The sequence below is a fragment of the Python bivittatus genome, unplaced genomic scaffold, assembly GCF_059951505.1.
Source record: "Python bivittatus isolate LINGU-HERP-01145 unplaced genomic scaffold, Pbiv_v1 ctg000610_np1212, whole genome shotgun sequence".
Classification (NCBI taxonomy): domain Eukaryota; kingdom Metazoa; phylum Chordata; class Lepidosauria; order Squamata; family Pythonidae; genus Python; species Python bivittatus.
The window spans coordinates 2,162,929-2,188,143 of record NW_028277088.1 but is presented as its reverse complement, the minus strand read 5'-3'; the positions used below and the strand labels follow the sequence as shown (position 1 = coordinate 2,188,143).

General features: G+C 49.2%; 1 protein-coding gene across 1 annotated transcript; it reads left to right on the top strand.

Annotated features, from left to right (window-relative positions):
- Positions 1 to 713: 713 nt before the first annotated feature.
- On the top strand, positions 714 to 24,416 carry TMIE (transmembrane inner ear). Its single transcript, XM_088150778.1, has 4 exons — positions 714 to 911; positions 5,268 to 5,385; positions 12,096 to 12,245; positions 24,094 to 24,416. Exons 1-4 carry the CDS (start codon positions 810 to 812, stop codon positions 24,414 to 24,416), a joined length of 693 nt encoding a protein of 230 aa, XP_088006904.1. The 5' UTR covers positions 714 to 809.
- The last annotated feature ends 799 nt before the right edge of the window (positions 24,417 to 25,215 follow it).

Sequence of the window (25,215 nt, the reverse complement as noted above, 5' to 3'; positions counted from 1 at the left end):
CTAAATATAGGCAGAAAGAGGAAATGGGAGAGTCATTAAATCGTGGCAAACCCCGTTGAAAGAAGAAGAGGAAAACAAGCGGAGGCCACATGCTCTGCGTTAGGAAGCCCATCTGAAAATACAAAGCTTGGTTGTCACAAGGTCTACAAAGATGGGGAAAGCTCCTTGGGAGCCGCGGTCTGCAGTTGTCTAAACCGGGCGGGGGGCCTGCCCGGCCTGAGAAGGAGACGTGGCATTGCAGCCTTTGCGCAGCAGGTGTTTTCCTGAGATCGGCCCCCGGGTCCAAATCAAAATTCAGTCGCCCCCTGTTCCACTCCACCACAGCCTTCCAGCGCCATCTTGCCTGCTCCCCCTTTTCTTTCCCCTGAGAAAAGAGAGCTGACCCCCACCCCGCTTCCCAGTCTGGTCGCCTGGAGGGCAGGGCTGCTCGCCCTGGGCGATCGGTTGCGCACCTGAACTGGAAAGCAGCAACTAGGGGGACTGCAACACTTTTCCCAGGAAGCCGCTGATCCGGATCCTGCCACCCCTTTGAAAGAAAGCAGGCCTGGGCTAACCAGATGACCTGCTCCCCGGGGAAAACTCTCCGGGCTGAGCAAGAACAGCGAAAACAGCCCAGGCGCCTCTGCCAGCCAGATCAGCGGCCTGCCTCGCCAGCGGCTCAGCGGAGCAAGGCTGTCTGTAAGCGAAGCTGGCCTAATGAATTAATGAATGGCTCCCCGGGCAGTGACGGGGACAGAGGAGGGGGGGACGCCATCTCTCCTCCAGCCCAAGCAGCCTCCAGTTGGCACAGAGGCGAGCGGAGAGAGAAGATGGCGTGGGACCCAAACGCTCGTAGTCCCCTCTGTCCGTTTGGGGGGTCATCTTCTCTCCTGCTCTGTTACTCCAGCACTGCCTGGAGTCAGCTGATTCAGGTAGGGAAAGAGGGGGGGAAAGGCGGGGGAAAGGGATTGGGGAGAGACGGATGGATGGAGAGATCTCTGTTTTTGCACCCAGGCTCGGAAGGCTCGGTGATGGATGCACGACATCCCAGAATATTGCTGCGCCAAACGCCCTGGTGTCCTAGGCTGATAGCAAAGACGCTCCGTGCCGGATGGTCAGATCTGGGCGGCAGATATCCAGAGGACCGCAAGAGGCCAGCAGAGAGTGAGCGCTCTGGGGGTCTTTCCACCATCACCTACCGGCCCTCAGCCCTTGGCAACCCAGATCTGGTGGTCCAGGAGGCGAATGAGACAAACTAGCCTGCACGTTAGGACCCCCTCCCCACAAACGCTTAGTTTTGGATTCAAAAAGTCCCCATCTTTCCATCAGTCAGAAACCCAGGCTCCTGGCTCGGACGGCCGTCTGCCGGAAAGGGAATTTGCAGAGATCCCACTGCAGTGGGGTGGCACAGTTTGGGGTCTGATTTGAGCTTGATTTAGGCCAGGGATTTTGGAAACCAAAAGGGAGATCCCTAAGAACGCACTAAAGGTATTTACTTCAGTGTCAGATAACTGGCAGCAAATCTCCAAGACAGATTTTCTCAAAGTCTCCGGGACAAGGACAGATTTTCAGGGGGCTGATAATTCTGGAGAGGTTTGACTCAGCACGGTGGCGAGGGGGCTTGGATATTTATTTATGTTACGGTTTGCTCTAGCCCCACAGACCTGAAGGAATCGTTTTGCCCCTCTTTTATTTCCTCCAACCTTTTTCATTCTAGGCTGAAGGAGGAACGGAAAGAAACAGCCCCGCGATTGTATTGATTTCCCTCGGTTTGCAAATACATCACCTGCAGCTATTTCAGAACCTCTGATCTTAAAGCTGCAGGGCTTATACTGAAACCGAGATTAAATTCCACCGAACTCTGAGTATTTCTGAGGAAATGTGTAAAATAGGTTGCATAGCAAGGAAGTAAGCTTTTCCTGGGAGTAAGGTGCTCTGAATTTCACTGCTGAGTAAACTCAGCTAGGCTCCAGTTAGGGACAAGACTGGGGCAGAGACAAAATCGTAACATGAGCAGTCTAGTCATAGAGCAAGCTGCCGGTCAAAATTATGCATTAAAAAGAATCTTGGATGTTTGATCGAGTCAAGAGAATCCTAGAATCATGGCCTCGAAAGGCGCTCAGAAGTTATCTAGTCCAGCTGTTTTCCCAGAGTGTGTTTGTGTCAGGCCTAGCCCGAGGAACTCCAAGAGACAGTGCAAATTCAGTCCAGCTATTAGCTACAACCTCTAGTAAGAATCTTCCCAGACTCAAACCCCAGTTCCCAAAGTCCTCCAGCCACAAGAGTGTGAATTCCTCAGGGAGGTGCCAGTCTCAGCCTCTTGTTCCTCCCACGCTCTTCTGGGGAGCTAAGAAAGTGCTTATCTCCCTGAGCCTGGCCTTCGTAATTCCACTCCATCACAGTTTGTGATGTAGAAAGCAGCTACAGATGTCTTGAAAAATGAGCAATCACATTCTCCAAAAATATTTAAGAAGGCTGAGGCCCCTCCCTCAGTCCAGTATTTTGTATCTCATGAGGGCCATCCAGGTGCCTCTGGGGGACTCACAAGCAGGAGATGGAGACCTAGGACCCATCTCCTACCTTTGGGAGATGATCCTCCTCCAACTGGATCTGGAGTCATGCTCTCCCTCAAGTAGAGGTAACTTGGAATCTTCAAGACTGATGGCCTCTGATCTCCATCAATTTATCTAATCCACTGTTGATAAGAGTGTAAAACTCTCCCTGCTGGATTAGGCCAAGGCCTCCCCTAGTCCAGGATTTTATTTCTCACAATGGCTGACCTGATCCCTTTGAGATGCCTGCAAGCAGAAGGTGGAGACCTGCCCTCTCCTATGTTGTTCTTCTGCAAATGGGATTTGGAGATAGGCTGCCCCAAGCCAGAAGTAACATGGAGACTTCAAGACTCATAGCCCTCAATAGTCCTGTCCTCATGAATATATCCAATCCCCCTTTAAGCCAATCCAAGCTGGTGGTCATCACCACATTTTGTGAGAATAAATTCCACTGAACGCATGCTATATTTTCTTTCTTCTGTCATAAATCTTCTTCCAGTATAAATATAAAAAGAGCCCTCCTGGATCAGGCCAAGAATCTCAGTCCAGCATTTTGTATGTCATGGTGGCCAACCAGATGCCTCTGGAGGGCTCACAAGTAGGAGATGGAAATCTAGGACCCATCCCCAACTATTGGGAGATGATTCTCCTCCACCTTGCATGGTTGTTTCTGTATAACTGGTAACTGGAGTCATGCCCTCCCTCAACTAGAGGTAACTTGGAGTCTTCAAGACTGATGACCTTTGATAGACCTGTCTATCAATTTATCTAATCCACCGTTGATAAGAATGTAAAACTATCCCTGCTGGATCAGCTAAGGCCCCTCGTAGTCCAGCATTTTATTTCTCCCAGTGGCCAGCCAGATGCCTCTCAGGTGCTTGCAAGTAGGAGGTGAAAATGCACCCTTCTCTCATTGTTGTCCTGCAACTCAATTTCTGAATTTCTTGCCTCATATCTAGAGGTAACATGGAGTCTTCAAGACTTGTGTTCCTTGATAGATCCACTAATTTATCCAATCCCCTTTTAATAAGAATGTCAGAGTAGCACCACTGGATCAGGCCAAGGCCCATCTGAGCCCAGCATTCTGTTGCTCATGGTGGACAATCAGATGCCTTGGAGGTTCTCACAAACGTGGAAATCTATATCTCTCCCACCATTATTCCTCTGCAACTGAGATTTGAAGGCATAATATCCCCAACCCAGCAGTAATGTTGGATCTTCAAGACCAACAGCCCTAGATAGGCCTTGTCCTCCAATGAATTTATCCAATCCCCTTTTAAAGTCCTTCAAGTGAGTAGCCGGCAATGAATCCCACAGATTCATTATGCTTGGTGTGGAGTATTGTCATTTGTTCTAAATCTCCTTTCACTCAACTTTTGGTCCTGATGCTGGGGGGGGGGGGGGGATTATGGGACAGATTTTTCTCCAAAGGCATCCATGGATGATGCCTGCAGAAAAACCCAAGCCTTTGGTTACCGTTGGAGATCAAGTTGCTGCAAAAGATGCGGCTATCTGGGATAGATTTAAAATTTGGCAACTCCTTCGGCTCCTGCACAAGCTTGGTAGGACTCGAGGATCCAGCACTTTTGGACACTGAGCATGTGGCGGGGGGGGGGGGGGTTAGGCATCACAGTGCAGGATTCAAGTGGCTATTAGTTTACACAACCGTGCACCTTTGCAAGAGCCGGACTATATTTTGAAAGAAGAGACAGGGCAAACAACAAGCCTGGAAATAGATTGTAAGTAGAGCCTTTCCGGAAGAGAACAAGTTCTGTGTGCGCGCAGGAGTGGTTCATGTGTGTAAAAGGCTGGGTTTCTCTTTTGCAAAAGAGCCTCATGAATTTGCACACAATCCGTGTGACTGTTCCTTCCCTCCTTTGTGGCAAAGGAATTAGGAATTCATCAGGAATTAGGAATTCATTGGCTCCATCCCCCAAAATAAAGATAAAACAGAAGATCAAATAACAACCCTTAGAAGTCCCTGGAAAGCAGCTGGTTTCGGCAGGCAGGGCTACGTTTCCCACGTCTGAGTAATGCTCGGCCTCCTTGTTTTTAAAAAAGCCAAGCTGCTAGCCCTCAGGGTTTTGCAAAGAAAAGATTCCAACACGTTCAGAGAAGAGGCGGCCAGGTTTATTCTCTTGAAATATGAGATCATCATTTTTAGGGCAGAACAGAGGTTGAATTCCAGGCAAGCTCGGGCGATGCTTTCATTTAGAGTCCACTGGAGTTGGGCGGCCAATGCATTGAAATGAATAAGGAAATAAATAAATAAAAACCGTGCAGAGTACAAAACGCGTAAGCAGAACGTGCAATGATTTATTCGTACTCAGAGGAAATTACTGCTGTTCCTTGCAAGCAAAACGCTCTGAAGGGCAGCCTGTATAGCTCAGGGGTTAGGACATCCAGGTCAACTCCAACACCCAGCAGCCCCAGCAAAGCAAAGCCCAAGATGGAGGATGCTGGGGGTTGTGGTTTAGCAACATCTGGCAGGGGTAGGGTCCACACACCTTAAAGTTGCCAGGGTTGAAAAAGACTGCCCTGGATGGTTAGTTTAGCTTTCAAATGTGTGTATCACAACATTTGCAATTAAGAAAAGTCCAGGTTGACTAGAAACTGCCACTTTTTTTCCACCAGCCTCTGGGCCTGTTATGGCTGCTTAACCAAAAACTAGAGACAGTTTCCAGAGATGCCTTTACCCTAAACCCCTTTACTTTTGACTGTTTTGTTTTTGCGCAGGCCACCACAGAACCGCCCAGAAAGAAACCGGATCCCGTCACGTCGGAAACCGTGGTGATCTGGGGCTTGCGTCTTTGGCAAGTGGTTGGAATTTTTGCCATTTTTGTCCTGAGTGTTAGTAAGTGCCGGGTTTTTTTTTTATTTATTTCCATTCTCATCCGCTTGAGCACCAGACTTGTCCTTGGCTGGGGGGGGTCAAAAAAGTCAAGATGGCAGCCAGCCCGTATGTTGTGGCCATCTTGACTTTTTTGACCTCCTCCCTGTGGACATCCTTGTTGGGAACCATGAGTGAAGCAGCCTTTGGTCTCCTCCAACACGGTGTAATAAAATTCCCTAACAGGGTTCTTGAAGGGAAATCTTAAATGCTTTCACTTAAAATATGGTGTGCCTTATTTGTGTCTTAGATTATGAAAAATAAGGAACAACTTCCTCCATGAATTCTCTTTGGATTTACAGCTCATTCAGTAACAGAATTCTGATTATATTATTAATAAGAAATGTATATACCGCCCGACTCCCAAGAAATGGAGGGGGAGCTTGTCAAAACATAGTTCTTATTTCAGACCCAGACTGTGATAATATCCCCTGCCAGCAGAACTGAGAAATCATTCTTCCTTTGCTCCCTTCTTTAATCAATAGTGGACCAAGTTGGCTGCTCACCTGGGGTAATCTCTTGCTCGCCTGGGTTAACCCTGTGTGCCAGTGTCATTCAATGCAAAAGAGAACAGGCATTTTAGACACACACACAGACACACACAGACACACACAAAAGTCTCTGCAAAAGTGGCCAATGCTTCTCAGAGCCTCCTACTTTGCATGGAGGGATGTGGATAATTGGGGAGGGGATTATCCACCGCCACTCCTCCCGTGCCCCCCCCCACTGTGTGACTGTAATACACAATGAGCAGTGAAGCCATGTTCCTAGAGGGGCCCATTTCTGAGAGGGCACTCTAGGACTTTGGCTCTGTGGTAGTAGTCACTACTGGGCACTAAACCTAATTCCATGTAACTCTCCCCTTGCTGACCAAATTTAGCTGTTCATACAATATGCTGTCCCACAATAGATGGTCCCAGTTAAATATGTTGTGTGAATGGAGCCGCTTGTCTCCTTGGAGAGCAAATAGAAGAACATTACTGTATATTGATTTTCTGGGGAGGGGCCTGAGCAGTAGCCACCGAGACAATCACGATAGGTTCCTGTCTTTCAACTTATCACTGCACCAATTCTTAGAAGTCCATGAGATCAATTCAGATTTGAGCCCCAATACCAGAAGGATGCTAAGGAGCTGGAAAGAGGGCAGAGGAGAGCAGTGAAGATGGTGAGGGGCTTGGAGGTTCAGTCCTCTGAAGAACGGTGAAAAGAACTGGGTATATTGAGCATAAAGAAGAGAAGGCTAAGAGGAGACATGAGAGCAGTCTTCCGGTCCTTGAAGGGATGTCCCAGAGAAGATGGTGTGGATTTCTTCTCCATGGTGCCCAAGGATAGGACAAGGCCCAACCATGGAAGCTTTACAGATGGAGGTCCAAAGGAAGACATGAAATGAGGAGGAATTTCTCAGCTGGGAGAGCTCTGAAGGAGAGGAAGAGTCATGGGGGCTCTTTCACTGGGAGGGTTCAAGCCATTTCTCTGAGGTGGTCTGAAGGATCTTGCCCTTGGCAAGGGGTCGGACTGGATGACCTCCAAGGTTGCTCCCACCGCTTGCATTCGATGATTGTCACTCCTGGACTAACAGCACGGAGACCCTTGATCTAGTTCCTGTTCAACCCCAGAAGCTCCCTGAGGGATTTGGGGCCAGTCCCTCCCTCTCAGCCTCCAGGGGAAGGGGCTGGGCTACCCCTAACCGTACATGCAATCTCACTCCCCTCCTCACCACGCAACGGAGGAGAACCCATTTTTTCCAGGAGCCCCAGATCGTCTTCTGTTCTGGAGAGGGAGAATAACTCATGGATCCAGACGAAGCAAAGGACGCTCTGGGCGGAGGGTCACTCCTCTCTTCCTTTCTGGACCCTGAAGCCCACCTCTTGCCGAGGGCAACGCCAGAGGACTGTCCCAGCAGCTACAAAGAGAGCAGCCCCTCAGCTTTTCAAGAGGAGGGAAACTCTTCCACTGGCTTTTCTGCGATAAGGGGAGAAACTAGAAGGGGACCAAATTCCCTCCTTATCTTACTCTTTTAAAGCAAACAGACCCTCCTCCCCAAATACTTTACATTTTCCCTTAAGACTGGCTCCCCAGCCCAGGGTTGCTCCTTGCCCGCCCGGCCTGAGCTAATTTCAGTGGAGAAGGCCGAGCAATTCTTCCGGCTGGAGTGGAAACAAGGAATGCTTTGCTTTTCCTAGCCTGCTTTGCTGGGCCTCCGGCTGCTCCTCGTGGAAGAGGGTGCTGGACTCCACATTGGCGTGGATAGAGCCCCCTTGGGCTCCGGCTGTCTCCAGGAAGTCCTACAACACTCCTGAAGAGTAGGCCATGTCCTCCTTTACAATGCTGAGAAGGTAGAGCCGTCCAGGGAGTCCGGGGATTTTAAAGCCTGGGAGGAAAATATTTCCAGCATCTGTTTTCTTGGAGTTAAAGCTGGCATGTTCCCAAATATACATCATTGTTTAAACATTGATTTAAAGCCTGTCAGAGCTGCTTTGGAGGGCAAGAACTGCCGGGCGATGACACCCCCAGGTTGATTCCAAATTAAATTCAGTTTTCCAGCACTTTCTGAGTTGAGGGTGCAGAGCGCTCCAGCTTCCCCTCCAGTTTGCTGCAGGATGGGTGGGGCGGAAAGCGACGGTCCTTCGCCAGCTCAAGAGGACTCCAAGTCTATTGCTGTCTTCTACAACAACCAGATCAGGATTGCTCCGGCTGCAACCCTCGCCAAGTAGGGGACACGCAGTTAAGGCAAAAAGGATTTCTGCATGGATTTTGCAATGAAATTCCTAGCCGGCCAGCTGCTTCCTCTCAGCCTTCAGGGTGGCGTCTGCATTATGGGAGGGCGATTTACCTGGTACAAGCGCTGCAAATATTAAATCCAGTCATGCATAAGGAGCAGCTCCTCCTGCTCCTCCTCCTGCTCCTCCTCCTTCCTATGGCTGCATATTGCTATGATTTCTTTGTATTTCTTGAGTTTCGGGTCCAGCATGTCTCACTGACCTGATGGTGCTTGGGTGGGTAATCCTTAAGTGGTAATGCAGAGTACTTAATACTCAGAGTTGTTGATAACTTACTCAAGGGTCTAGAGCAGTGTTTCTCCACCTCAGCAACTTTAAGATGGGTGGACTTCAACTCCCAGAATTCCCTAGTCAGCTCAGCAACTTTAAGATGGGTGAACTTCAACTCCCAGAATTCCCTAGTCAGCTCAGCAACTTTAAGATGGGTGAACTTCAACTCCCAGAATTCCCTAGTCAGCTCAGCAACTTTAAGATGGGTGAACTTCAACTCCCAGAATTCCCTAGTCAGCTCAGCAACTTTAAGATGGGTGAACTTCAACTCCCAGAATTCTGGGAGTTGAAGTCCACCCATCTTAAAGTTGCTGAGGTGGAGAAACCCTGATCCAGAGAAAGATCAAGTGGCATAATTTCTCCACAGTCATCTCTGTGGTTCTCTACACCCACCACACTTACTCAGGTCAGCAGATGGCATTCACACAACTCGCCCTGCTTGGTTAGCGTTAACCATGGCCAGTTTGTCCACGCACACGCGCAGATGAGTGCAAACACGTGGTTTAGTGTCTAGTTTAGATTTCAGGGCACCATATGTGCAAACACAGCTGCACCTGGTAGGGATAGGCTCGTCCAGCCTTCAGGGTTGACTTGCTGTCTCGAGATGCGACGCTCGATGTGTTTTCGATTCATAAATAATGACGGGATGGCAGAGAGGAACGCACTCTGTTCTATCCCCGGGAATTAAGAAAACTGCAACTGTTAAGTCACACGCACCATTGACTTCCAGCACCGTAGCTTTCTTTTCCTTGCTAAACGGCTGCCCTTCGGGGGGAAACGTGCAAGGAAACGTCCCGGGACCAGGAAGAGAGGAAATATTTGCACCATTAAATAAGCATCATCACGTTAGGACGGGAAACGGGGCCAGATTTTTCCAGCGGCTGTCCGTGAAAACCGACCCACGCGAAAACCGGTCGGAAAGAGAAGCAGCTTTGGGGAGGCAGATTCAATTTCATGAGGACCGTGCCGGAAATGGGTGATGCCCAAAGCGTTTTTCCTTTGCCAACTGGCTCATGGATTTGGCTCGCTTTCCGTAATATTTGGCCTTCGGACCGAATCTTATAAGCCATCACAATCTTAAGGATTTCTTGGGAGAACAGTAGTCGGGTTCATCGTACATAGTTTTAGTTCAGATTCCCTGGACCGGTGTTTCTCAACCCTGGCCGCTTTAAGCCGGGTGGACTTCAACTCCCAGAATTCCCCAGCCAGCCATGCTGGCTGGGGAATTCTGGGAGTTGAAGTCCACCCGGCTTAAAGCGGCCAGGGTTGAGAAACACTGCCCTAGACAGAGCATAGATCAATACTAAAGCAAAAATTACCTTTTGGGCACACACTTTGTCTGGCTTCTTCATCACAATGGTTCACCACTAGGAGAAACGTCTGCCCAAAACACGATTCCTACCTGGGCATCGCTCTCCCTGCGTCCGGAGAACCCCCATTCCAAGCGTGCCTCCCCATCTTTTTTAGCCCATGGGAAAAAAGAAATCTGTAATGGGATAATACCGTACCACGATTGGGGCTTTCCATGCAAGACAAGTTAAGTGCCAGTTCTGGACTTGGGGCAAGATGGTGCCATCTGCAACGGGCAAAAGAATGCTTCCGCGGTCAACAGACGAAGCTTCTTTATGGAGGAAGTAAAGGAACAGGATCAAAAGGAGCGGACATAGTGTGCATGGGGGTGTTGAACATTGGAGGAAGCCGGAGACGAGGCGTCCGAAGCAAATCAGGGGAAATGAGATGCTGGGGGTGCAAGATGTACCCTCTTCTGTTTCATTTTTAATCCCCTCCCTCGATTGCCAACCATGAGGACCTTAAAACCGAAAGCAAATGTGGCCTGAAGCAACGTGTTTCAGCAATCGTGAAAATGAAAAACACTCGGTTTATTTAAAGAAAAGGGGGGGAGTCTGTTCAAAATAATCAGGCCGCAACCGGCTGGTGATATGTGCCCCGTTCAAGCACGCTGGTGGAAGGGAAGGAAGGAAGACGTCGGATGATGCTACAAGGTTGGTTCAGGAATAAAAAAAAAAAATTGAGGTGTGCTATTGGGAAGTGCTATAGGGTGCAGCTGCTCTGGGCCTCGATTGGGCCTCTTATAAAATGTGGACCAGTGTTTCTCCACCTGGGCCACTTTAAGATGAGTGGACTTCCACTCCCAGGATTCCCCAGCCAGCAGGGCTGGCTGGGGAATCCTGGGAGTGGAAGTCCACCCATCTTAAAGTGGCCCAGGTGGAGAAACACTGATGTAGAAGTCAAAAGGGATCTTAGAGGTCACCTAGTCCAGCCCCTTGCTTCGTGCATCCAGCCATTTGAAGACCTCCAGCAAGGGGAAGTTCTCCATTGTTCTAACCCGACTTAATCGCTCACGATTAAGCCAGCTTAACAGCTCTTAACTGTCAGGAAATTTACCTTTATATACCTGTATATTTTTATTTCTTTTCATTCCATCCCCCTGGTCTTTATTCTGCTCCAGTTTCAAGACCCACTTCTCTGGGACCGCGCTTGGGGTCTTTGTAGGTCCCTCTCCTACTTCCCCTTCATCACAGAATCCTAGACCTGGTTGCGACCTTAAAGGTCACTGAGTCCACCCCCTGCTTGGTGCAGGATTCCCCAGGCCACCTCGGACAGATGACCTTCCAGCCTCTCTTAAAGACCCCAACGAAAAGCAAACTGGCTGCATCAGGTGGCGGTCTGTTCCACGGGGTGACAGCTTGCACGGTCAGGGAGCTCCTCCCGAAGAGTATCCTGAGCCTCCAACTTTGTCATTTTAACCCCTTTGGGTGACAGAGAACAGTCCTTTCTCTTCTGGGGGGCAACCTAAACACGCCCAGCTCCTGTAACTGTTCCTGCTCCGTTTCTTCCCTGGAATGGCTCCAGCGCCTCCGTGTCCCTTTTAAAGTGCGAGGCCCAGGCCTGGATGCCGGACGACTCCGAGAGGCCTCTAATCAGCAATGCTAACGCCCAGGCTTTGGACGCGAGGCTTCTGTGGATGCAGCCCACGATTGCATTGGCCTTTCTAGCTGCTGCATCACTTCGCTTGCTCATCTTCAGCTGGACCTGCTCCACTAGGACCCACAAGATCCCTCTCAAACACACTGCTGCTGAGCACTGTCTCCCTAATCCTGCACCTATGCGTTTTCATTGTTCCTACCCACAATGGAGGATCTTACACTTGCCACCCAGAGAAAATGCCAGTAAAGTGTAATTTGGGCCTGGAGCATCTTTCCCTCCCTCCCTCCCTCCCTCCCTCCCTCCTTCCTTCCCTTCTTTTTTCTATCTCTTTATTCTTTCCTTCCATCCTTTCTTCTTTTTCCTTTCTTTCTCCCTCTCCTCTTCCCTCCCTCCCTTCTCTCTTCCTCTCTTTCCTTCTGCATTTCCATTCCATTTCCCCTTCCTTCTCCATTCTACACACTCACCTTTCCCCTTGCCTTGAACCATTCATTTGCAATTAAAAAAAAAAATTTGGTGGGGACCTGCAGGGTCCTGGCTTCAACCCAGAGGATGACCCACCCGCTGTCCCTCAATTGGTCTGGAGGTCCAGCCTCCTGCCGGGGAGCTCTGCTGGGTCCTAACCCAGCCCCTTCTCTCTCTCCAGCCAATGCCCCCTTCTGTCTCCCTTGCCTTTAGTTATCACCCTGTGCTGCATCTTCAAGTGCCGGATCCCGAGGACCAAGAAGGAGATCGAAGCCCGCTACGCCAAGCGGCAGGCTGCGAAGATGTACGCAGACAAGCTGGACACGGTGCCGCCACTCAGTGAACTGACCGAGATTCCAGGAGGTACGAGGGTTTGCTTTTCTTCTGGTGATGATGGGGAGGAGGGGAGACATTGGGGCCCGAGGCATATGAATTTGGGGAGAAGGCACAATCTCCAAATCTAAAAATGTGGCCCCTCCAAATTTTCTCAAATTCTGTTTGGATCCTTGCAAGGAGTTTCCTTGAAAGAAGACACTTTGAAGACACTTGGAAATGAAGATTTTTTCCCCCAGTTGCTGCTGTTCTCTTTGTGATTCCCAATCTTATTGCAGACAGACTGTGACGCAGCTTCTAAACTTTGCTTATTTATTTATTTATAGTTATTATTAAATTTATATGCTGCCCGTCTCCCCCAGAGGGTGATTCTGGGCGGCTTACAATTAAAAACCAAGACAATAAAAACAATAAAAATGTAAACAGTTAAATTCACAAGTAACAACTCTATAAAAGCCAGTCTACAATTCAAGATGATGGGGGGAGCACTTCAATCCTCCTATCAGCCAGTTGCAGTTGTTTTAAAATCCAATAGTCTAAATCTCACAAGATCACTGACACTTTTATTTCCTTTCCTTTCATTAAGCTAAGCCAGTGTTGTCCAAACTTGGCCACTCTAAGATGAGTGGACTTCAACTCCCAGAATTCCCCAGCCAGCCATGCTGGCTGGGGAATTCTGGGAGTTGAAGTCCACTCATCTTAGAGTGGCCAAGTTTGGACAACACTGGGCTAAGCTAAGGAACCACGAATTTAAAAAAAAAAAATCCCACAGCATTAAAAGAGTAAAGCAAACTCAAACGGATAAGCATAGATTTTGTCCTTCTGCCTTTTCGTCTTCTAATGTTCAGCTCTTTTTTAAAAAACTGTTTTGAACTCTTGCAAGCCCCCCAGAGTCATTGGTAAGCGGGCAGCTGTAGAAACTGACTGGCTAATTAATTAGTGGATAATTCATTAATTAAAAAAGAGTGAAAGCATGGCTAGGAAAAAGGTCCAGAAATTAAGTTATCAACAGAGAAACTCCAAAAACTTAGACCATCTTACTGGACCCCCTTCTTTGCTGCTTTGAAAAAAAGACTCATTGAAATGTTAATAAGTAGCCCATAAAAGTCTGTTCCTGCAACTCAGGTATATTTTTCTCTCTCCAGCACTGTAGAATAATTCTTTTAACCAATCCCCCATGCCTTAAAAAAAAAATGTGTGAAATTTTAGGAGGGTTTGAAATGAAACGGCAAGAATGGGTTGCTCTTGCTTGAAATACCGGGAGAACCGTGGGTCGCTGCTTTGAATGCCCGAGATCGCTGATCATTCTGAATGATGCTTTAATTTAATTTGGGAGGCCGGCAGGCCCCGTCCAAAGCAGGCCGCCCTTCGCCATAAGGAAGCTCAAACCGCTCGCTCAACTCATGCATTAAAAGCCCATTTGGTCTGAGATTATTTTTCGAGCAGCAGGCAAAACTCAGACCAATAAATTTTACTAAAAGGGATAAGCTTTCAGGAGCCACAGCTACGGCTTCCTCAGATGCAAGGATTGGATAACGCTTGAAAATGCATTTGTTCCGCTCCCAGCTTGATGGATGCCACCAGGCATGTCAAAAAATGTAAGATGGCAGAGGATTTCTCTCTCTCTCTCTCTCTCTCTCACACACACACTTTTGGAAGACAGGGCAGGAACAGCGGGCCGTCGTCCCCTTCCTCCTTGCATGCTCAGGGCCCGCGAAGTGCCCCCCCCAGCCCTGGGCATTCCAAGAAGAGCGGCCGGAGAGGAAAGTGCTCTCTCCTGTTCTTGCAAAGGCAAATGGGGTGCAAAGATTTGAAAGCCCACAAATGTCATTCAAAACACTGCCTTAGGAAATGAGGCTGAAGAGTGCCCTCCCTAAAGCCCAGTTAACCAGGAGGAGCACCGGATGAACGTAATTTGGATCCCGAAGCCTATCTGCGTGCCTCTTTGCAAAATTAGTACAAATGTGAGGGGAATGCATTGGCTTAAGGCAAGTGAACTTCTTTGCAGTCTTGAAATGAAGACACAGAGAGGGGGCAATTTCCCCCTTCCTTCCTTCCTTCCTTCCTTCCTTCCTTCCTTCCTTCCTTCCTTCCTTCCTTCCTTCCTTCCTTCCCCTCCCTCCCTCCTTCTTCTCTTTCTCTCCTTCCTTCCTTCCCCTCTTCTTCCTTCCTTCCTTTCATTTCACCCTCTTTTTCCTTCCTTCCTTCCTTCCTTTCCTTCATTTCACCCTTTTTCCTTCCTTCCTTCCCTTCCTTCCCTTCATTTCACCCTCTCCTTCCTTCCTTCCTTCCTTCCTTCCTTCCTTCCTTCCTTCCTTCCTTCCTTCCTTCCTTCCTTCTTTCCTTCCTTCCTTCCTTCCTTCCTTCCTTCCCTTCATTTGACCCTCTTTTCCTTCCTTCCTTCCTTCCCTCTTTTTCCTTCCTTCCTTCCCTCCTTCCTCCCTTCCTTCCTTCCTCCCTTCCCTTCATTTCACCCTTTTTCCTTCCTTCCTTTCCTTCATTTCACCCTCTTTTCCTTCCTTTCCTTCATTTCACCCTCTTTTTCCTTCCTTCCTTTCCTTCATTTGACCCTTTTTCCTTCCTTCCTTCCCCTCTTCTTCCTTCCTTCCTTCCTTCCCTTCATTTCACCCTCTTTTTCCTTCCTTCCTTCCTTCCTTCCTTCCTTCCTTCCTTCCTTCCTTCCTTCCTTCCTTCCTTCCTTCCTTCATTTCACCCTCTTTTTCCTTCCTTCCTTCCTTCCTCCCTCCCTCCCTCCCTCCCCGGCTGCGGGGCTTCGGCCCCTCCCGCCGCTCACGGCCTGTCCGCTTCTCTGCCTCTTGCAGGCTCCGCCGAAAGCCTCCCGACCCTCTCGGGCCAGCTCGAAGCGCGCCCGCTCGCCCCCCTGCCGGCCGTCCAGGAAGAAGAGGAGGCCGCGGGGGAAGCCCGCTAGGGGGCGCCCGCCGCCCGCGTCCCGCGCCTCCGGGCTCCGGCAGGGGCTCCGCGGCTGCGCGCCACCCGCGCCCTGCCTGCTCGTCGCGCCTCTGCCAGCCTTCCCCCCGGGACCCTCGGCGTCCCCGCGCCGCGCGGGAGCTCCAGAGGCGCCGGCCTGAGATGCGCCTCCCTGCGCTCCTGCACGGCTCGCCGCCGCCGCCGCCTCCGCCGCCGCCGCCTGTAATCCGAGCAGCCCGAACAGGGACTCGTGCAGAAGCGCAGCGGGCAGCTCCTTCCTGACCTCCTTGCCGTCGGCCGCGCAGCCCGGAGAAGAAATGCCAGCAGCGGGCCGCTCCCTTGGCAGAAGAAGAAGCCGGGCGGGGGGGGGGGGGAAGGGCTGGCTCGCCGCGTTTCCCTATAAACCGCTTTCAGCCGGAGTCCTCCTCTGTGACTGCAGCAGCCCTGCCCGGGCCGGCCGGCCGCTCGCGGGCTGGTGGCACCTGCCCCAGCAGAGCCCGGACGGGCTGGGGCGCCAAGCCCGGTCGGCCGCGGGCTTTATGGTCCCGGGCGCCCGCCGCCCTGCCCTGCCCTGCCCGGCCCTGCCCTGCCCGGCCCTGCCCTGCCCAGCAGCGCCAGGCAAAGCGCAGGGAAGCCCACGGGAGACGGACGGGGCAGGGAACGCGACAGCCCTGCCGGGCCACCGGGTGGGCTCCGAGGCTTCCCGCTTCGCCCCCTCCGGATCTGCGGCTCCTGCGGCCTCGGAGGGTCTCCAAAGGCCGGTTTCCAGCGGGTCCATCTTGCCTTCTAATTTCACCCTCACCAAGCAAGGCGGGTGGTCAAGAAAGTCAAGATGGTGACCGCTTCTCTCTTTATTTTAATGTGTCGCAGGTGGGGTTTCCCTCGCCCCGTTGCGGGCCACCCCTTGAGACCCCCCCCCATGAAGAGCGCGTCCCCCGGCGCCTTCGGGAGGCTGGGGCTCTCGGGCCGCGCTCCCCGGGCGACCAGGCTGCCCGCTTACGTGAACGTGCCCATCTGTAAACTGAGCGCCCCGCGCAGGATCGTGGGACGCCGAAGACGGCAGGGAAAAAGCCCCCAAACAAGCGTTTGTGCCTCGCAGCGCCGAAGCACCTCGGGGAAGGCGCATCGGACAGAAGCCGCCACAAGCGGGAAAAGGGCTGGCGCTCAGCCCGGGGCCGTCCACCGCAACAGAGGCTCGGGCGGCCGAGGGGAGCGCGGTCACGGGGCAGAGCAAGGCTCTTCGGAATCGCCGACTCGGGAGAGCGGGAGGCCAGAAGGAAGCGGGGCGGGCGCGCTGAGTGGAGCCGCAGATCCACAGATCCCTCCCAGGAGTAGAAATCCTCGTTCCTCCTGCACATCCTGACATTAAGGAGGCTTTTCGACCTCTTTCTTAATTAGCAAATTAAAAGAAAGCACAAGGGAGTTCGCCTTCCAGGAGGGCCCATCTGGATGGGGGGAATTGTCAATAGGGAGTCAGACCAAAGAAGGAAAGGAGACGGGTGCTTCCTCCTCCTCCTCCTCCTCCTCCTCCTCTTCTTCTTCTTCTTCTTCTTCTTCTTCTTCTTCTTCTTCTTCTTCTTCTTCTTCTTCTTCTTCTTCTTCTTCTTCTTCTTCTTCTTCTCCTTCTCCTTCTCCTTCTCCTTCTCCTTCTCCTTCTCCTTCTCCTTCTCCTTCTTTTCCCTCCTTCCTGGTGGAGGGGGCGAAATAAGGAGCCGCTTGGGTGAGAGGCAGTTTGTGCCAAGGATCAGCCTGAACATAACAGCTCTGCTGATGTGACTGGGCTTGGCACGCTCCCCAGATGTGATCATCGGAGCCCCGGAATGCTAATGGTTGCCGCGTCTCATCTCAAGATTTACTTTCTCCCTGTCAGATTCTGCTTTGGATAAAGGAAGGAAATAGAGAGGCAGGAAAAACAGATGAATACTGAAGGTGTGCATGAAATGGAAGATGTGTTTGGTTTCAACCAGGGTGGGGTTGCCCACAGGGAGGGGTCAAAAAAGTCAAGATGGGGGCCACAGCCAAGCCATCGGAGCCCCGTCTGTGTGTTACGTGCAACTCGGCTGCTTCCTGAATCATTAGAAAAAGCATTTATCGTTTTTCTTCATTCTTGCTCAGTCCAGTCTCTCTCTCTCTTTATAAATGTTTAAGGCAGCTACCGACCATCGGGGCTTTGTTTGGGGAATAAAATTCTGTAGTTTTCTGCAGGGTGTAAATCCTCCAAGCGAATACACCGAATAGCAACAAGAAGGATGAGAAGCACCCCCTGTTGAATTTCTGCCTGCCGGAGAACTGAATGTCAACTGGCCAGGGGAAAATTCTCCCAGCAAGGGCTGCAACGTCTTACACACACATGTAATCACGACCAAATGCACCAACAGTGCCAGTGCAAGCAGACCCTTCTGTTTTGAAGCTCTTTCCAGCACGCCTGTTGAGTTCCTCCCCGCTCTCGTGGGATGAAGAAAAACCAGTTCAGGCTGCCTTGGTCTGGGAGGCTGAGGGTCGGCACCATGAAATGCAGGCTTGTGCATCAGGCCAGTGAAAAAGAGTGTGCCACAATCAGCCACGGGCACCCAAAGATGACGTGAAGCTTGGAGAAGATGGTATTTGGCTTGTTAAAATATTTCGGCACCATTTTGGGGCCCGAGACAGCGGCTTCAAATCCTCCAGGAGATGCGTGTTGCACGTTCCTCCCATCTCAGGCCTCCAAGTTGTTAGAAAACTACCATGGGCCATTTTCCAGTCTGCTCAGCCCACTCCCAGTCAGCCCTGGATCCAGATCAGAGCGAGCACCGCGCCACGTGGTTCAGCTAGCAAAAAACAGGCAGCTGGATGTTATTTATTAAACATCAGCAACGAACAAAACAGTTAACTGGCAAAAAGGGATGACAGGCAGGCAAAAACAGGAGAAAGAGAAAGAGATGTGAACAACAAGCAAGAATTTACATTATTTCTATATTTATCGAAAAAGCACAGAACTTTCCGGAGCTGCTGGAAACAACACCGTGGGGAATTCGCGGGGACAGCCCCAAAGAGAGCGGCCTTTGGTTATTCCAGCTTTAACTCTTTTATGCATGGAGCAATAGCTGAATAGAGATGGAAAGCAGGCCACCAGGTGATCCCTCCTCTATTCTGCACCATGAAGGAAACAGTTGGGTGGATGAGGATGATGGATCTCCCAAAAGTGATGGGAAATGAAGCAAGATTACAGCTTTGCTTTGCTTCTGGAATGGGGGGGTGGGGGGAGAGAATAAAGACAGCTTCCTGAAACAGCTTTGCAGACTGTAATTAGATTCACACGTTGCACTAAGCCTTGATGTTGCTTGTTTTGCTTACTGGGCTGGGCAAACCCAGCCAAATCTCGTGTGCTGTAACGGTGGTTTCCTCTCCAGTATATTGAGCTGAAGTCATATATCACTGACAGAGTCAAAGGCACAGGTGTAGGATGGGGGATGCCTGGTTTCGCAGTGTGGTACGGGAATCAAAAAATAAAAACTTGGAAGCATCATTGGTGGCAGACAGAACAGGAGCCAGCCTCGTGATGCGGCTGCGAAAAAGTCCAGTGCGATGGACCAACAGAAGCATTGTTTCCAAATCTTAGAAAATAATCATCCCATTTGTCTTTTATTGGTTAGACCCCTCACCTGAAGTCATCTGGATGGTCATCTCTCAGAGACCCACTAGCGGTTCCTGCACTAAGTAAGGGGTTGGACTAGTTGACCTCTGAGACCCAGAGGATACTATGATTCCTGCACCCAGTTCTGGGCAGGACCCTTTAAGAAGCTACTTAAAGCAGTGTTTCTCAACCTTGGCAGCTTGAAGATGGGTGGACTTCAACTCCCAGAATTCTGGCTGGCTGGGGAATTCTGGGAGTTGAAGTCCACCCATCTTCAAGCTGCCAAGGTTGAGAAACACTGCTTTAAAGAGTCATCATGATTGAAGTGGCATGGAAGCACTGGCAAGGAGGAAATAGATCAGGAGGATTCCGACAAACTGGAACAGATTCCAATGAGAGCAACGGGGATGATCAGAGGATTAAAATCTAGTCCAGGGGGGAGAGACTGCAGGAGCTGAGTGTGTTTTGCTTCGAGAAAATGTGACTTGGGAGGGAAGATGAGAGGATTCTTCCAGTCCTTGTAAGGAAGTTTCACACATCAATCTTTAAGGGGGGGACCAGTTCCCCAAAGAAGATGTGAGCCTCTCCTCCCCTGGATGTGCTCCAGAACAGCTTAGACAACCCTTTATCAGGGATGTGTCCATTTGGGCCCCCGCAAAGGGGCTGCAGGGGTTGAACTAGATGACCTCAAGGAACCCTTCCAAGATTGGAAGTTGCCACATAGCCATCAGGAAAGAGTCTGGATGGTCACCTCTTGAGGATCGCTGAATTGGTTTTCCTGCATGTTGTGGAGGGGTGGACGAGAGGATCCTTGGGGTCGCTCCCCCTTCTGCAATTCGATGATTCCCTGGGAAGGGCTCCAGGACTCTGGCAATGGGGCTGCTCCGGACGATGACATTCGGAAAGCCAGGTTTCTCACAGAACAAGTCCCTTAGCCAGGCAGCAATTTTCAGGGGAGATTTTTGCAGGGGGCGGGGAAGGGTTAACCCACCCACTGCCTTTCCGCTTCCATCATTTCCACAATTTCCAGGGGAAGGAGGCAAGCATACCCTGGCATCTTCAGTGAATTTGGGGGGGAGACATTTTTCACCCCTTGTCCACCTCTGCTTCTCAGCAGCTAGCCTTTAAATTAGGGTTTTGCAAACTTGGCAACCATAGAGGCGTGTGTGTGCAGCTCAGGGTTGGACGGTGGCGTCCGTGGGGTTCTCTGAGCTGGGTTCTTTTCTTGCAAACATTTCATTACCCAGCTAGGCAACATCTTCAGTGCTAAAATGGGTTGGGGTTTGCCCTCTGTTTATATACTGTGGCATGCCCTGCCAGTGTTGGGGGGGTGAGGGTTTTGTTTTGCTCCTCTGGTAGTTCCTTGATTGGGGTATTGTTCACTGCCTGATTGTGAATATACCACCAAGTCAGAGGCACACCCATGGGATCACCACCGTCAGGACTCATAGCAGAGATTGCAATGCAACGCCTAGAAACTCCAGCCCTTCCACACATCCAACCCAAAGTATGGATCCGGTATGTAGATGACACCTTTGTCATAATAAAAAAGGAGCAACTAGAGAAGACACATGAAACCATCAACAAGGAATAAAATTCACCAGAGAGGAAGAAAACAGCAACACGCTCCCCTTCTTGGGTATCCTCATCAGCAGAGGAAGCAACAGCAAATTAGAAACCCAGGTTTATCGGAAGACAACCCACACTGATCAAGTCCTCCATTACCAAAGTAACAACCCAGCCTCCCACAAGAGGAGCCGCGTAAGAACATTATTCAAGAGAGCAAAAACGCACTGCAGCAACCCAGAGCAGCAGAGAAAGGAAACAGACCGCCTATACAACATCTTCCAACAAAGTGGATCCCCTCACAACTTTATCAAAAAGTGCCTGACCACTCAACCTACTACAACACAACCAACACAAGCTATGAAAAAGATCACACTGCCATACATCAGAAACCTCTCAGAAACAGCCAACAGACTATTAGAACCACATGGCATCTCCGTAGCATGCAAACCAACTCAAGCCCTCCAGAACACCTTAAGCAAACCCAAAGACCCAGTGGCCCATGCAGAAAAAACAGGGATCCTCTGCAACAGACAGTGTCAGGACTGTAACAGCCACCATGTGGGACAGATGGGCAGAAGACTGGCAGAGCGCATCCATGAGCACCAACCAGCAGTCAGGAGACACGATGGAAACTCCTTAATCCCACAACACATGGACAGACTTAACCATAGTTTTAACTGGGAAACTGTCAGCATCTTAGACCAAGCTAACTCCAAAAATACTAGGGAATTCCTGGAAGCCTGGCATTCAGACAAGGCAGCCATCAACAGGCAGATAGAGATAGACAACATCTATACACTGTTCAAAAGAGACAATAGAAAGGAAGACACAAGGCCAGAACATCTCCTCACCAGCAAGCATCACCCAGATAAGCCGAGATTAACACTACACCAGACATACACTCAGCAGTAAACAATACCCCAATCAAGGAACTACCAGAGGAAAAAATAAAATAAAACAAAACTCCCACCCCCACCAGCACTGGCAGGGCAGGCCACAGTATATAAACAGAGAGCAAACCCCATCCCATTCCAGCACTGAAGAGGTTCCCTAGCCGGGTAACGAAACGTTTGCAAGAAAAGAACCCAGCTCAGAGAACCCCACGGACGCCACAAACTTGGCAACTTTAAGATGGGTGGGCTTCAACTCCCAGAATTCCCTAGCCAGCAAGATCAGGGGGGTAAGATTTTAATGTACGAAGATTTATACTGTGTGAATTATAAAGTTTTCTGCAAAGATCTTACTGGTTTTTTTTTAATATAAAACTATTTTTGTCTTTGGCCAACATAAAGTCAAAGTGTAGAGACTGCAATTGACAACTATAATATAAAAACAATCAATGAGACACAGGACAGTTACTATAGCAGTGTTTTTCAAGCTTGGATGGCTGGAGAATGCTGGCTGGGGAATTCTGGGAGTTGAAGTCCATGCATGCTGGCTGGGGAGTTGAAGTCCATATATCTTAAAGTTGCCAAGGTTGAAAAAGACTCTACTTTAGAGACAAAACATGGTAAGCTTATAAAAGCAAAAATACAGCTGAAATCCAGATCTCTAAAAGCTATCAGGTTAACAAAAAATAAAAGTCTGATTAAAATTCAAGGGAAGAATAAAATATAGTATTAATTAACCTTCCAGGCAGGTCAAATGAATTTTCCATACATTTTCTTTTAGGTGATCAATATCCAGCAAGAAGAACAAAAGAGCAAAGGAGCTTCCTTTGTTCACAATCCATCTTGGTTCTTCAACCTCCAGAGTTGAAGTTTCAAAGTGATTTTGTTTTGCTTGTACAAATATTGTAGTACATGCAACCTGGTTTACCTTTCTAAACCATCATTATTCATGTCCTTCTTTTCGGCTGTGCAAAATAAAAATATAGAAGGTGAACTCCCCGAAAAGAATAACAAGAACCAGCTGCAGAGATGTTGCGTTTGTCTGTGTGCATCACACGTTTCTGCATTCAAACATATGTACCCGAAAGGAAGATAAGGGTTTCCCCTGAGTCATTCTGCTTATGTGATAAGATCTTATGTTGGTGGAGAAGAATAACATCTGCTGTTGAAAATGAACCAGTGGGCAGCCTGCAAATGGCTGCAGACGTCGCCCCCGGAAAGCAAATTAGCCTGCTGATCCTTTTGGGAGTCCTGCTTGCCTGGTGAATTTAACTCTTTCATGACACCCGAGCAGAGTTTCTGAGCTGGCTTGGTCCTTCCCCATCTGCTTCACCTCTTCTCCACCCAGTTTTGCTCCAGCTAATCTCAGTGCAGATTCCCTTTCTTCCTTCCTACCCCATTTCTACCTTATTTCCTTTGCTTTACTATTTCTGTGAACAGAGACTTCTAATCATCCGTATTTAATATACATGTAAAGATGACATTTATACAGCCATGGGTAATCTGTTAAACATTATGAATATAACTAATAAATAGTTATTGACTAAATTTATCCTTATGGAAGGATTTTTCATAACTCTATAATTTTTCTTTAATATTTCTGTGTGTAGGGACTTCTAATCATTTATATTTAATATACTTGTAAACATGACATTTATATAGTCATGGGTAATCTGTTAGAATAAACATTACAGTATGAATATAACTAATATATATATAGCTATTGACTAAATTTATCCTTAGGGAAGGATTTTTCATAACTCCCTACAGTATAGTCAAGTTCATTTTTCAGCCAACGCAGTTTCTCTACTTCTGAATAGCAAATGAATCTGATCTTCTGAAAACCTTTTCAAAGACTGTTCTGCAAGATCAAACTTAGCAGCCAGCAAGTAAGAACTAAATGAATTTTTCATCTTGCTTCAGTTTATAAGCAATAAAGACCAAGGTCAACAAAACAACTGGAAGATCCCTTTTAAAAGACTGCTAGGAATTTTCCCCAATTTATTCAGAAGGTTTCAGCTGAGGCCTGCTCTGGTGAGATATACCAATTTGCTAATACCCCACCAACGCTATCTAGAAAAGCTGTGATTTCTATAGCCCATTTTTAGCAAGGTGTCAGGCCATCTGTGGATTAACTTCACAGCTGATGACTTTCTGGAAGAGATTCAAGAGAAATTCTGGGTCACGGAGCATTTGTCCAGCTTTAGTCCACAAATTCCCTTGGGGGCAACGGGGATCCATAAGTATTCTTTTCCCACTGCTTGCATACTCTGGCCAGCCATGAGAAAGCTGGTCCCACCCCAATGGCTGGATACTTTGTCCTGCCCCCAAATCACCAAAGCAATTATTCAGTGCCTGCTTTGTTCTGAACGCAACCCATCGCAAGGATGGTGGCCTCTTTGTACGTCATCCGCAGAGAAGACACTACAGGTAGTCCTCGAGTTATGACCGCAATTGGGGCCAGAACTTCCATCGCTAAGCAATGCAGTTGTTAAGTGAGTCACGCCCAATTTTATGACTTTTTTTGCCATGGTCGTTAAGCAAATCTGGCTTCCCCCATTGACTTTGTTTGTTGGAAGCCCCCCCGGGAAGGTTGCAAATGGTGATCATGTGACCCCAGGTGCGGCAACCATTGTAAATACACGCTGGTTGCCAAGTACCTGAATTTTGATCACGTGACCATGGGGATGCTGTGACCATCGTAAGTGCGAGGACCGGTCGTAAGTCACTTTTTTCAGCACCATCGTAACTTTGAACGGTCAATAAATGAATGGTCGTAAGTTGAGGACTACTTGTAGGGTTGTTTTTATAAAAGGCACCTTTTGTTTCTCACCCTTTCCTCTCTCTCTCTGCTCCCTTTTCTCCTCCCCAGCCCCAGGTCCAGGGGAACTGAAGGTAGAGGAGGAAGAAGTGCCCACGGTATCTGGGAAGGTAGATGCCCAAAAGAAGAAAGAAAGACCCAAAGATTCAAAGAAGGAGAAGAAGAAGCAAGAGGAGAAAGAGGACAAGGAAGGACCTGAGAAGGAAGAGAAAGAAGGGACAAGGAAAAAACAAGGCAAGAAACAAGGGAGTGAGATAAAACCAGAGGGGAAGAAGAGAGCGGACGAAGAGAAGGGTGGTGGCAAGGAGAAACTCAGAGGCGGTTCCAAGGGAGCTGCGAAGGCGGCTGGGAATCCCAGGTCTTCATCCCGGAAGAAGTGAGTGGAGGTGAGAGAGAGTTGCAGGACCCAGCAGAGCAAAGGAGAGAAACAGACTGGGCGGGGGGTCAGGAAGGAGCCTCTCGCTCAACTTTTGGACCTTCCTAAGCGTCCGTGTGTGTTTGTGTGCGAGAGACAGATCCCTTTGGGCTAATTTAAAAAACAAAATTGGTGATCCAGAAAGAAATCCCCGGCTTGTAAACTGGACTGAGAAGTCGAAGCAAGGATCTTGGAATAAGTGAGGAGCGACCTCCTCCATCCGGCTGCCAAGCAAACCGCACGGATGCCGTCAACAGGAACCGAGCTCAGTTCAGAGTATTTAACTCAGCGGTCCAGGAGGCAGAACAGAACGGATCTTCTTACCACCTGTCTCCGTCCAGTCCAATACCTTAACCCAGAAAATTCCTACCTGTTTTTGAAAAAAGAACATATTTGGGGGATAATTATTATCCCCCTAACATGCACACGCACACGTGCAGACGTGCATGCAAACACTGGAATTTGCACACAAGAGCCTCACAGCTGGAGTGAAATGACAAATAAAAACAAACCAGGATTTGTTAACAGATCTTTTTAAAAAATCATTTAAAAAGACAGACTGTTAATTAGGGCAAAAAAGTGCATTTCTGCTTTAAAGCCCTGTTTTGCTCAGGATCCTTCCGATGGCCCAGCTTATGGCGGCACTCAGGAAATCGAATTCTTCTGCCTTGAATCAAAGCATGGACGTGGGACTCCGGCGCCTGCTTTCCTCCACCGAAAGGGCACCTCTAGGCATGCACAGAGGCCCTTTTAGGATTTTAGCA